We start from the raw sequence: 14,440 nt of genomic DNA on the forward strand, positions 1-14,440 counted from the left end.
CTGTCTTGAAAAGCAAACAAACAAACAACTACAGAAAAGTACATTCAAACAGTTAGAAGCATTAAACAAGGAAGCAAATAAATATAAAGAAAGACAGGAAAATCCGACCAAACAGGTGAAGGATATGAATAAAACTGTACAAGACTTTAAAAGAGAAATAGAAGCAATAAAGAAAACACAAACTGAGGAAATCCTGGAGATGGAAAACCTAGGAAAGAGAACAAGAACTAAAGATACAAGCCTCATCAACAGAATACAAGAGATGAGTCAGTAGTAGTAGTAGATATCAATATTTATGTCAAAGAAAATGCAAAATCTAAAAAGTTCATGACACGAAACATCCAGGAAACTTGGGACACTATGAACAAGCCAAACCTAAGAATAATAGAAATAGAAGAAGGAGAAGATTGCCAGCTCAAAGGTCCAGAAACATCTTCAACAAAATCATAGAAGAAATTATCCCTAACCTAAAGAAAGAGATGGATATAAATGTATAAGAAGCCTAAAGAACACCAAACAGATTGGACCAGAAAAGAAAGTCCTCCTGTCACATAATAATCATAACACTAAATATATAGAAGAAAGAATATTAAAAGCTGCAAGGGAAAAAGGCCAAGTAAAATATAAAGATGGATATATTATACTTACACCCAATTTCTCAACAAACATCCTGCTATCTTTGTAACTCAGTGGACCAAGTTTCTTCTGACAAAGATAGCAATCAGTTAAAATCAGCCTGCACATTCTTCTTCTTTACCTCTTGTCTGAGGATACAACTTGATTTTCATTAATTCAGAGCAGCATGATGATGATGATTTCAACCAACTCCTTTGTGATGACATCCTGGCGGGTGTGGTTGAAAGTCAACGTCAATTTGTCAATCATATCAGAAGCATTCTTGCTGGTGTTGTCCATGGCAGTCATCCTGGCACTCTGCTCACTGGTGGTGGACTCCTTCAGGGAGTAGTAGATGAGGTTGGCCAGATTGTATTCCTGGTAATTCTGCAGCACATCAGCATCAATGTCATCATAAATGCTCATGGTCTCAGCAGTCGCAATGGTATTGAGAGAGAAGATGGGTTTCTCTTCTGTCTTGTAGGAGATAACAAGCTTGAACTGATTAAAAATGATAGAGTCGTTATCAAATTCATATCCAGAATTTAAAAACTCAAGGGCAATGACTGGTGCATCTCCAAAAGTAGGGGGCTTCTGTCGCACATCTTTGAATGACACCAAAAACTGATCAGAATGAGTCCTATAAAGTATGACCTTGATTTTTTCACCAACTCAAACAATCATAACTTTTTTCCCAGCTGCTGTGAGGGCAGCCACTTCATTCTTCATCTGTTTAGCCACTGAGGAATGAATAGCACCACAAAGCCCTCTATCTGAGGACACACCAATAATGAGGTGCTTCTTATTGTCCTCAGGTCCCTGTTCCATACGCTTGAGTAGGCTTCAGCTCCCGCTCAGCCCGGGTGTACTTTATAGCTGCCACCATCTTCATAGACTTGGTAATTTTCTGGATATTTTTGATGGACTTCAGTCTCCTGGTAATATCTTTCAGAGTTGCCATGTTTCAAACTTGGATCCATTGCGGCTGCGTGGCACAGGCCGACAGCCTGACAATACTCACCTTCGAGAACATGGTGGAACCTTGAAGGTCTGGCAGACGGGGCTCACTGCCCCAGCAAAACTTTCAGTCAACATAGATGAAGAAACTAAGATATTCTATGACAAAGCCAAATTCAAACTACCTTTCCACTATCCCAACCCTTCAGAGGATACTAGAAGGAAAAGTCAAACCCAATGAGGCTAACTACACTAAAGAAAATACAATGAATAAATAAATAAATAAATAAATAGATCCACACCATTAAAATAGAAGAGAAACACACACACATACTACCACCACTACCACCATCAAAATAACAGAAAGTTATAACAATCATTGATCATTAATATCTCTTAACATCCATAGATTCAATTCCCCAGTTAAAAGACGCAGGCTAGCTGAATGGATGTGTAAATAGAATCCATCATTCTGCTGTACACAAGAAACATCTCAGCAAAAAGATAGATATTAATAAAGGCTGAAAAAAAGGTTTTTCAAGCAAATGCACCTAAGAAACAAGATGGACTAGCCATTTTAATATCTAATAAAACAGACTTTCAACCAAAAGCAATCAGAAATGACCAGGAAGAATACTTCATACTCACTAAAGGAAAATCAACCAAGAAGGCATCTCAGTTCTGAACAACTATGCCTCAAATGCAAAGGCACCCACATTCGTAAAAGATGCATTACTAAAGATTAATCACACATGAATCCCACACGCTAATAGTGGGAGACTTCACCATTCCACTCTTACCAATTGACAGGTCATTGAGACAGAAACTAAACAGAGAAATAACAAAACTAACAGAGGTTATGATTTAAATGGACTTAACATATATCTATCACCCAAATACAAAAGAATATACCTTCTCAGCACCTCACGGAACCTTCTCCGAAACTGACCATATAGTCTGTCACAAACCAAGTCTCAACAGATACAAGAAGATTGAAATAATCCCATCCTATCAGATCACCATGGATTAAATCTGAACTTCAACAACAACAACAACAACAACAACAACAACAACAACAACAACAGAAACAACAGAAAGTCCACATACTCCTCATCAAAACTGAACAACAACAATGATCACTGGGGTCAGAGAAAAGAAAGGAATGAATAACTTTCTAGAATTCAATGAAAATGAGGGCACAACATATCCAAACTTATGGGACACTCTAAAAGCAGGGTTAAGAGGAAAGTTTATAGCACCAAATGCCTCCATAAACAAATTGGAGAGTTCTCATACTAACATATTAAAAGTATATCTGACGACTTTAGAAAAAAGAAGCAAACACACACAGGAGGAGCGATAGCAGGAAATGATCAAAGTCAGGGCAGAAACCAATAGATTAAAACTAAGAGAACCATTCCTGAGCACATACCCCAAAGATTCTCCAACACATAACAAGGTCACATGCTCCACTATGTTCATAACAGCCTTATTTATAATAGCTAGAAGTTGGAAAGAACCCAGATGTCCTTCAACAGAGGAATAGATACAGAAAATGTGGTACATTTATACAATGGAGTACCACTCAGCTATTAAGAACAATAATTTCATGAAATTCTTAGGCAACTGGATGGAACTAGAAAATATCCTGAGTGAGGTAACCAAGATACAAAAGAACACCCATGGTATGTACTCACTGATAAGTGGACATTAGCCCAAAAGCTCGGAATACCCAAGATACAATTCACAGACCACATGATGCTCAAGAAGGAAGACCGAAGTGTGGGTGCTTTGGTCCTTCTTAGATGAAGTAACAAACTACTCACAGGAGCAAATATGGAGATAAAGTATGAAGCAGAGACTGAAGGAAAGGTCATCCAGAGACTGCCCCACCTGGGGATCTATCCCATATACAGTCACCAAATGCAGAAACTATTGTGGATTCCAAGAAGTGCATGCTGACAGGAGCCTTATATAGCTATCTCTTGAGAGGCCCTGCCAGAGCCTGATAAATACAGAGGCGATGCTCACAGCCAACCACTGGACTGAGCACAGGGTCCCCAATGGAGGAGTTAGAGAAAGGACTGAAGGAGCTGAAGGGGTTTGCAACCCCATAGGAAGAACAACAATATCAACCACCCAGATCCCCCAAAGCTCCCAGGGACTAAACCACCAACCAAGGAGTACACATGGAGGGACCCATGGCTCCAGCCGCATATGTAGTAGAGGATGGCCTTGTTAGGTATCAGTGGGAGTAGAGGCCCTTGGTCCTGTGAAGGCTCGATACCCCAGTGTAGGTGAATCGAGGGCAGGGAGGTAGGAGTTGGTGGGTGGGTGAGGGAACACCCTCATAGAAGCAGGGGGTAGAGGGATGGGATAGGGGGCTTCTGGGGAGGGGAACTGGGAAAGAGGATAACATTTGTAATGTAAATAAAGATATTATTCATTAAAAAAAGTAAAAGAAAAATAAAGAGATGCACAGAAACGTATAAGGACCAGAAAAGAAATCCCACATAGCACACTCTTGTGACTTAGGTTATGCACCACCCTACCCCCATCCCCCAAGTTAATGACGTCTGAAGTTTGTAATACTTCCACTATCCTGGGTACTAATATTCCTCAAAACAATCATCAACCTGTTACAGGGGTGCAGACCAATTTCCTTGATTAACCCAACTTCATTTCAGCTTCACTAGTTCTGCCTCTGAGAAATGGGCACCAACTACTGTTGGTGACTGGATCACTGAGGTCATTAACCATGGTCAATGACTTGTGTTTTATGGTGTTACCCTGTGTTACAGGAAAAGTCAAGAAACGACCTGAAACAGATTTCTTAAAACATACAAACTTTTATTAAACAAACCTGGACTCAGTAATAGTATTTTATAAATTAGACAGCAGAAAGTTTTCCTGGGGCAAATATATAGAGAGATATACACACAAATCACAGTGATTTTTTTTAATATGCATCAGGATAAAAAAGGAAAAAGAAACAGGCTTTTTCATTCTGCATAATTTCAGGCAAGCTGACGGTTGCTCGGCAGCAGGGGGGGGGGTGCACCTGAACAGTGCACGTGGGACCTGTGTTATAGCAGGTCAAGTGATGAGCCCCACACTCTGAGAAGAACGGAGGTGACAAGGGGTTTTAGTCTGACATGTGAGGACCAGGAGCGCTGGGGTGCTCACTTTCTCTAAGTCACACAGATAATGATGTCATGATGTCTATTACATAACCAACTGGAGCAACCTCCCTCTCCCAAATAACTGTGAGGCCAGATGCAAGGGTGTGAGACTCAAAGGCAGATTTGATAGTAACATTTAACAGTTGGGAAGCAGATCCTCCCCCTAAACTGATGGGAACAAACACAACCTAATGGGGGCACCAACTCACACATAAACCTTGACTTTGCATTATAAGTTTCAGGTGGTTTACAGTGTTCTGACAAATAAGAATGACAGGTGTTGAATGTTCATCAAATGCTTCCTACGGAGCTTCATCCAAAACAATAACAAAAACAAACAAACAAATCCCAGGAAATCAACATATTTCAAATCTACAGTCAGAAGTGAGACCCTTTCTGTGATTTTCACCTCAACATCAAGACCCACACAATGCTAAATTTTCACTAGGGTTCACCTAGCAACACAGTGGTGATTGGTATGTTTTGGTCCAATGTTGGGATATTTGCACAGCCAGAGGGTCCTGTGAACAGTATTAAGCCATCAAATCACATTCTACAGTGTAACATGTAACAGCTAGTTTAGTGAGACAAGCACCAATCCACAGCACGTAGTACTTTATCTGTACTAAACATTAAAGTCAGTCTTAGTTGAAGAGCATAGAGATTTGTTTTTTTTTTTTTTAAAAGAGGGGATTTCCTTTTTTTTTTTTTTGCTTTTTAAGATTTATTTATTTATTATATGTAAGTACATTGTAGCTGTCTTTAGACACATCAGAAAAGGGCATCGGATCCCATTACAGATAGTTGTGAGCCACCAGGTTGATGCTGGGATTTGAACTCAGGACCTCCGGAAGAGCAGTCACTGCTCTTAACCGCTGAGCCATCTCTCCAGCCCAGAAATTTGTTTTTAAATTTTTATTTGCTAGTGATTATCTTTTATACTTTGGTTCGAATCAAGCTACCACCAGAGAAATTTGAAATTTATTAACTATTCCATTGTTTCATGAGAAGGTGTTGGGTGCACAACTCTCCCTGGACTCAGAGTTAAGAACAGGACATATTTCCCTCACCCTTTTTCATGGCTGCTTTTGCCTTACCACCCCTTCTTGCATGTTAACTACATGGACTGCAGAGGATCGAGGTTGGGTTGGTTCTCAGCATCCGCAGGGCGGCATAGAACTGCCTATAAGTCCAGCTGTAGGGTCTCTGGTGCACTTGTTGGCTGTGTGTACTGCAGTCACATGTACACACAGAATTAAAAATCTTAAAATAGAAAATTATGATTCCTATATGATGTCTGATGTCACTGTAGTGACATCGCATAGTGTCATTTGATTTACAGCCTGATTAAGGGTTTTTTATTTGATTTTTAGGATTGGAGTCAGATTGCAAGGTGCTTTAGGAGCACACAGAGGGTGCATGTGCGCATGTGTGATCTCCCCATGTGTGTTTAGAATTAAGGCAATATTTCCTATGCTAATTTCATGTTATTTCCTACTTAATAGCAAACATCTACTGACAGGACTTGATTATAATCCTGCATTCTATCTCCTGTATGTGTTTGTTTGTTTGAGGTACATAACCCAGTTAGTTTGCATATTGGAAAGCACTGAGAAAGCTCACCAAAAATACAGCTCTGTACAAACTTTCATAGAAGTTCCCGGCCTGGAACCTGAGTTTTCACGGACGGACATGGCTGGGAGAACAAAGTTAAGATGGTGAGAAGAAAATGCCATTTACAACAGAGGAGGGAGGGGCTTAAGGGGTGGATCCTTAAAGTTCCCTTGTGGGGATGTGGGTACATTTGTATTATCATAAAAAGGCAATCTTTGCACCCAGGTGCCATGCTGTATGCAGAGTTCTGGCTTAACTTTAGGAAGGGATATTTTACTGAAAACATCTAAACTGGAAGATTGGAGGAAAGCCACACATTTGTGCTATATCTGAATAAGGGTCTGCAGGGCATGTGGCTTCCTGACTTCCAAGTTTAAAGTGACCAGAAAGGAACTAAATAAACAAACAGTAACTAAATAAACAATGTACACAAATGATTGCAAAATGCATAGAAAGGCATTTTTAAAAAGCATATATCTCACCCTTTTTTTTTTTGCCTGTAGGGTGAAAGATTTTTCAGAAAGCTTTAAAAAATGAACATGTCACAAGCACAAAGTGCCAAAATTTCCAGTTTGCACAATTTCTGTGCACATATACACTGACAGCCATAAAACCAAATGGGTCAAATTCAAACTTAAAAAGTTCAGTAGAAAGACAAACAAACAAAAAAAGAAACAAAATTCACAGCACAAACACAAGACTCATGAAGAAGGAGAAAACCTACAATTTAACAGGTTTTGCGAATTCTCATTGGGCAGGTTTCCAGTTGTTGAAATGAGGCTGGGTTCCAAGGGTGATGATTGTATTGATCTTTCAGGAACTGGAATACACACACCAAACCTTCTAGTTTCATAGTAGGAAATGGAAACGTACGACAAAAAAGGTTCTGGCCATTGGTGTGGTATGTTGTGCTGTGGTGTGGTATGGTGTGGTATCGATGTCTTCACATACATCTGGCAAAGAAAAGGAAGGGGGAGGGTTCAGAGATTATCAACATTTACTACTGAGTTACCTGACAATCATACATAGTAAGAAACCCTGCAGACTGGTTAATTCATCATTCTCAGTTGCACTGAATGTATATTTTCTCAACTACATGGTAAATTAAAAGCTATCTTTGGCTACATGACACCCTACTTAGAAATTCAGAAAAAAAAAAAGTTTTACCTTTCAGACATGAGTTCTCATCCTCAGAAATTTTTGAATGTTTCCAGGTCTTTGTCAGATACAGAAGGTGTCTTGTCCAATTCACTCTCTGGATAAGTCTCAAAGTTGGAGATGTCACCATCACCCGATAACTTGGGCACAATGGGTGGCTGAGAGTCATTCAAAATAAACAAAGCAACAAAGAAATAAAATAAGTGAATGAGGTGACACTGGGTAGCCCAGTGGGGACATGTAATGCCTGTCACTTGGAATACAAATTTTATGAGAGGCTGAAGGTACTCCAGTACTGAAGTCACATGGTGCGCATGAACACAGAAACAATACACATACATCAAGCGCAAAATAAATGACAATAAACCTCTAGTAAATTAATTTGGAAGACTGAGACACAGTAGTGGGAGCTCACTGGGTGGTTAGGACCATATATGAAGCTGTTCATTTAATTCAAGGGTGTATAATACTCCCACCTTCAGTTTTCTTTGTGGCACAGATTCCCACTCCACACCTCGGAACCACCGGTGCCGCTTGATGTCTTCTGCCCCATTCTTGAGAGGAAACATAAACACTCAGTAAAAAGCATTTGAAAAAAAAAGTGTGTGTGTATGTGCGTGTGCATGTGTATCATTTCTAAAATCTCCAATAAAGCAATTTAAAAATAAATTAAGTGGCCAGGTTTGGTGGCACATGCCTTTAATTCTAGCACTCTGGAGAAGGAGGCAGATGATAACTTTGATGCCAGCCTAGTCTACAAAAGAGATTTCTAGGACACTCAGAAGTATATACTGAGACCCTGTCTTATAAATAAATAAATACTCAAAAATAAAGAATAAGTCAACCATGAGTGGAGGCATATGCATGTCATCCCAGTCCTGGGAGGTGGGAGGTTGAGTGGGTCACAAGTTCAAGGTTATCCTTAGCTACAACATAGTGATTTTGATTGTAGTCTGGGCTACAGGAAAACAGCAAATAGGGGCCAGAGAGATGGCTGCTCTTTCAGAGGACCCAGGTTAGATTCACAGCATCTATATGGAAGTAGACAATCTCCTGTAACTGCAGCTGCAGGGGACCTGAGTCCACTGTGGCAGGTAATAAACCTGAGTAGTACATACACAGAATTAATAAAAACAAACCAGCAACAAACAAACAAGCCAAAAACTAATTTAACATTGAGCATGGTCTGGGATCCTCTTAGTGGATGACATCACCGTCAGTGTGCAAACTGGAATGCTCTAGCATGACTCACCTTCATGTTGCCTAGGCGTCGGGTCCTGTCCACCACCAGCAGCTTCTTGATGAGGTCCCTGTGTTAGCAGAGAAGACTCCACTTGGATCCAGAAAATGCCAGAATCAACTGAGGTGCTCATTCCACCCACACCACCACATGGTATCTCTATTGTGGGAAAAAGACTTACCAGGATTTGTGAGAGCAAGCAGGTAGGCAGCTTGCACTCTGGGCTCCAACCCCTAACAATGACCTTAAACCCCTGTCTTCCAGCCTCAATCTCCTATATGCCACGGATGCAGACTGGCTTTCCATTTACATGGTAAGAAATGGAGCCCAGCCCTTGGGGCATGTTAGTGCCAACTCGGCCACCAGCACTCTACCCACTGAGTTAAGTACTATGCCATGTGAGCTATAGACAGTCTACACAGTGAGTTACAAACTCTCTACCAACTGAGGTATAAACATTCTCCCCACTGAGTTACAAGCACTCTGCCCACTAAGCTATATGCATTCTAGATACTGAGCCACAGGCACTCTACCCACTGAGCTACAAGTACTCAGCCCACTCTGCCTCAAGCACTCTCTCCACTGAGTTATGTGCACTCCACCCACTGAGCTATAAGCCAGTGTTTCGCCTGCAACCCTTTAGCATTTATCCATTCCAGTATTGTTCCTTCCTGTGTAACTAACTGAGGAGGCTGTTTTGAAGACCACACCTGTGTTCATTTACACAGTTCTGTACAGGGAAACTGAGTTTGCAGGCTGCACACACCTATGGAATGAGTTCCCAAATATCTGTTATTCTCCTGTGTCTCTATTGTCGACAAAAGACAAGAGAATGCAAAGGATGGTAAGGTGGATTAAATCAAAGACTTAGAGAAGTTAAAGCAGGGTAGAGACAGAATGCCATGGGTTATGGCTGTGTGTGTGTATGTGTGTGTGAGCGCGCACATGTCTGAGCACTCATATACCCAAACACCCTGCAATCCATAGAACCTATGATAATATCCAGCAGGGACTGTAGCTCGGTGAAAAGGATGTTCTTAGCTCAGTGAGCAGAGTGCTTTCTGAGTTCTTATACTCAGTGAGTACAGTCTTCACCTAGCCCTGGATCTCATCTGTTGCATCACTGGGGGCACAAGTCTGTTTGTCACCCTGCCTTCAGAAGGCTGAGGAAAAGGGATCAGAAGTTCTGGGCTATGTGGGATCCTGCTGCCTAACTAACTAAAGAAACAATTGGAAACCAAAGCTCATTCTGGTTAGAAAATGCTCAAATCTGACCACATTCAAATCAAAGAAAGTTGAAGGTATTTATATGTTTTTTAAATATATAAATATGCTCTGTGTTTTTTCTTTTTCACTATTTTTGCCATAATCTTCATGAAATGCATGGTCAACATGAATACTGAGTAATTGTTTGTGAAGCAGTGTGTTGACCTCTAAACATCTTACATCAGAAATGAAAAGGGAGACATAACAACAGAAACTGAAAAAATTTAGAAAATCTTCAGTTCCTACTACAAAAGCCTACTGGAAAATCTAGATGAAATGAATGATTTTCTAGACAGATTTAGGAACGAAAGTTAAATCAGGACCAGATAAACTGTCTAAACAGTCCCCAAACCCCTAAGGAAATAGAAGCAGTCGTTAAAAGTCCCACCCCCCCCCAAAAAAAAAAACAGCCCTGGGCCAGATAGTTTTAGTGCAGAATTCTATCAGACCTTCAAAGAAGACCAAATACCAATATTTCTCAAACGATTCCACAAAATAGAAAGAGAAGGTACTCTACGCAATTCGTTCTATGAAGCCACAGTTACACTGATATTTATGCAACACAAAGACCCAACAAAGAAAGAGAACTTCAGACCAATTTTGCTTATGAATATTGTTACAAAAATACTCAATAAAATTCTTGCAAAGAACACATCAAAACCATCATTCACCACAATCAAGCAGGCTTCATCCCAGGGATGCAGGGATGTTCAATATATGCAAATCCATTAACATAATCCACTATATAAACAAACTCAAATGAAAAAATAACCACATGATCATCTCATTAAATGCTGAAAAAAGCCTCCAATAAAATACAACTCCCCTTCATGCTAAAAGTCTTGGAAAGATCAGGAATTCAAGGTACATACCTAAACACATTAAAAGCAATATAGAGCAAACCAGTAGCCAATATCAAACTAAATGGAGAGAAACTTGAAGCAATCTCAGTAAAATCAGGGTCAAGCCAAGGCTGCTCACTCTCTCTCTATTTATGCAATATAGTACTTGAAGTTCTAGCTAGCAATTAAACAACAAAATTAGGTCAAAGCGATACAAATTGGAAAGGAAGAAGTCAAAATATCCCTATTTGCAGGCAATATGATAGTATACATAAGCAACCCCAAAAATTCTAGCAGAGAACTCTTACACTTGATAAACTACTTCAGTAAAGTAGCTGGATATAAAATTAAGTTAAACAGATCAGTGGCCTTCCTCTACACTAAGGGTAAATGGGCTAAGAAAGAAATCAAGAAAACACCCTTCACAATAGTCACAAATAATATAAAATATGTTGACTTAACTCTAACTGGGCAAGTAAAAGACCTATAAGACAAGAACTTCAAGTCTCTGAAGAAAGAAATCGAAGACGACCTCAGGAGATGGAAAAATCTCCCATGCTCATGGATGGGTAGAATTAATATAGTAAAAATGGCCATCTTACCAAAAGCAATCTATGGATTCAATGCAATCCCCATAAAAATTCCAACTCAATTCTTCACAGAGATAGAAAGAGCAATCAATTCTCAACTTCCTCTGGAATAACCAAAAATTCAGGATAGCGAAAACAATTCTCAACAATAAAAGAACTTCTAGGGGACTCATCATCCCTGACCTCAAGCTGTACTACAGAGCAATAGTGATAAAAACTACATGGTACTGGTACAGAGTCAGGCAGGAAGATCAATGGAATAGAATTGAAGACCCAGAAATGAACCCACACACTTATGGTTACTTGATCTTTGACAAAGGAGCTAAAACCACCCAGTGAAAAAAACAGCATTTTCAACAAATGGTGCTGGTTCAACTGGTGGTCTGCATGTAGAAGAATGCAAAATGATCCGTTTTTATCTCCTTGTGCAAAGTTCCAGTCCAAATGGATCAAGGACTTGCATATAAAACCAGATATGTTCAATCTAATACAAGAGAAAGTGGGAAAGAACTTTGAATACATTGGCACAGGGAAAATTTTCCTGAACAGAATACCACTGGCTCAGGCTCTAAGATCAACAATTGACAAAATGGGATCTCATTTTGAAAACTGAAAAACTTCTGTAAGGCAAAGGACAACAGAATAAAACAGCAACCTGGTAATTTGGAAAAGATTTTTACCAACCCTACATCCAATAGAGGGCTAATATCCAATATATACAAAGAACTCAAGAAAGAAAGACTCCAGAGAACCAAATAACCCAATTTAAAAATGGGGCACAGAGATAAAGAGAGAATTTTCAACAGAGGAATACCGAATGGCTGAGAAGCACCTAGAGAAATGTTCAACATCCTTAGTCATCATGGAAATGCAAATCAAAACAACCCTGAGATTCCATCTCACACCAGTCAGAATGGCTGAGATACTCAGGTGACAGCAGATGCTGGCAAGGATGTGGAGAAAGAGGAACACTTCTCCATTGTTGGTGGGATTGCAAACTGGTACAACCACTCTGGAAATCAATCTGTGGTTCCTCAGAAAATTTGAAATAGATCTACCTGAAGAGCCAGCTATACCACTCTTGGGCATATACTCAAAAGATGCTCCAACATATAACAAGGATACATGCTCCACTATGTTCATAGCAGCCTTATTTATAATAGCCAGAAGCTGTAAATAACCTAGATGTCTCTCAACTGAAGAATGGATACAGAAAATGTGGTACATTTACACAATGGAATACTACTGAGCTCTACAGAATGATAACTTCATGAGTTTTGTAGGCAAATAAACTCCTGAGTGAGGTAACCCAGACCCAAAAGGATATTCATGGTATGTACTCACTGATAAGTGGATATTAGCCCAAAAGCTCAGAATACCCCCATATAAATAATAAACCATAGAACCTTAACAAGAAGGAAGGCCAACTTGTGGATGCTTCACTCCCACATAGAAGGGGGAACAAAATAATCACAGGAGGCAAAGGGAAGGAAAGACCTGGGTGGGAGGGAGGAAAGGGAGGAAAAAGAAAGGAGAACAGGACCAGGTATGAGAAGAGACAGGAGAGAACTCCAGAGGGCCAAGGAGAATGAATAGACAGAAATAGCAGTGGTAGGTGGGGAACTTGGGGAACCACTCAAACGTCCAAGACACCAGGGATGAAACAGGCTCTCAGGACCCAATAGGGATGGCATTAGCTGAAATACACAACAGCAGGGAAACAGAACCTGAAGAGACTACCTCCAGTAGATAGGCATGGCCTCCTTTGGAGGGATGGGGCTATCCACCTATCTAAAAATTTTTACCCAGAATTCTCCCTGTCTAAAGGAAATACAGCAACAAAAAATGGAGCAGAGGCTGAAGGAAAGGCCATCTGGAGACTGTCCCACCATGTGATCCATTTCATCTGCAGACACCAAACCCTGACACTATTGCTGATGCCAAGATGTGCTTGCAGACAGGAGCCTGGTATGGCCATCCTCTGAGAGGTTCTGCCAGAGCCTGACTACAAGAGATGGAGATACTCATAGCCAACCATTGGATTGAGCCCGGGGTCCCCAATGGAAGAGTTAGGGGAAAGGCTGAAAAGGTGAAGGGGATTGCAACCCTACAGGAAGATCAACATCAACTAACTGGACCACACAGAGCTCCCAGGGACTAAACTACCAACCAAAGAGTATACATGGGTTGGTCCATGGCTCCCACTACATATGTAGCAGAGGATTGCCTCATCTGGCAGCAGTGGGAGGGGCAGCCCTTGGTTCTGTGGAGGCTCAATGACCCAGAGAAGGGGGATGCTAGAGGGTTGAGGCAGGAGTGGGTAGGGGGAGCACCTTATTAGAGGCAAAGAGGAGGGGGAGGGGGTGAGAGATTCGTGGAGGGGAGACCAGGAAGGGGGATAACATTTGAAATGTAAACAAAATGATTAATAAAAAGGAATTCTTTATGATATGTACAATTTCAGTAAAAAGAAAAAAATGAATTAAAGTTAACTTTTGTGGTGGCACAGAGATTCATTCACAAAGATTCTCCTAGCTCAGTAAATAAACCAATGCCATTAAAACACACCATATGTGTGGAAGTATCTCAAAAAATTAATAAAAAATACTATATTTACACATGGAAATGATCATGAAGAAGAGCCTAGGGTCCATTGTCTCCTTCAAGGTCATACTTCCCATAAACTAACTTTTCCTCTAAGCCCTTCTTAACAGTTCAAAGAAAAGTTAAAAATTTAGACAAGTTAAAAAGTTAATAAAGAAGCTGTGTATGGTGGTGCATACCTTTTATCTCAGCACTCAGGGGTCAGATATCTATGAGTTCAAGACTAGCCAGGCTAGCTAGGGCTATAAATTGAGACCCTGTTTCAATAAGTTAGTTAATAACTAATAAATGAAAAAAAAACCAGATAGTTGGATAGAGGGAAGGATGGATGGATGGACAAACTGATCGCTTACACAACTTGTCCCAAATCTG

General features: G+C 40.3%; 1 protein-coding gene and 1 pseudogene across 3 annotated transcripts in view; both read right to left on the reverse strand.

The window, feature by feature from the left end:
* Gm8722 (predicted gene 8722) lies at nucleotides 653-1,686 on the reverse strand (annotated as a pseudogene).
* The window catches only part of Prkx (protein kinase, X-linked), a 35,264-nt gene continuing 25,225 nt past the window's right edge, over nucleotides 4,402-14,440 (reverse strand). For all 3 annotated transcript variants that reach the window (XM_006527910.4, XM_006527909.4, NM_016979.2), the window contains 4 exons: nucleotides 8,779-8,836; nucleotides 8,003-8,080; nucleotides 7,536-7,684; nucleotides 4,402-7,321 (listed from right to left, as the gene is read on the reverse strand). In XM_006527910.4, the coding sequence (XP_006527973.1) occupies nucleotides 7,559-7,684; nucleotides 8,003-8,080; nucleotides 8,779-8,836 (262 nt within the window). In that variant the 3' untranslated portion in view covers nucleotides 4,402-7,321; nucleotides 7,536-7,558. The remainder of the gene's footprint in view (nucleotides 7,322-7,535; nucleotides 7,685-8,002; nucleotides 8,081-8,778; nucleotides 8,837-14,440) is intronic.

This window comes from Mus musculus, chromosome X, assembly GCF_000001635.26.
Source record: "Mus musculus strain C57BL/6J chromosome X, GRCm38.p6 C57BL/6J".
Classification (NCBI taxonomy): Eukaryota; Metazoa; Chordata; class Mammalia; order Rodentia; family Muridae; genus Mus; species Mus musculus.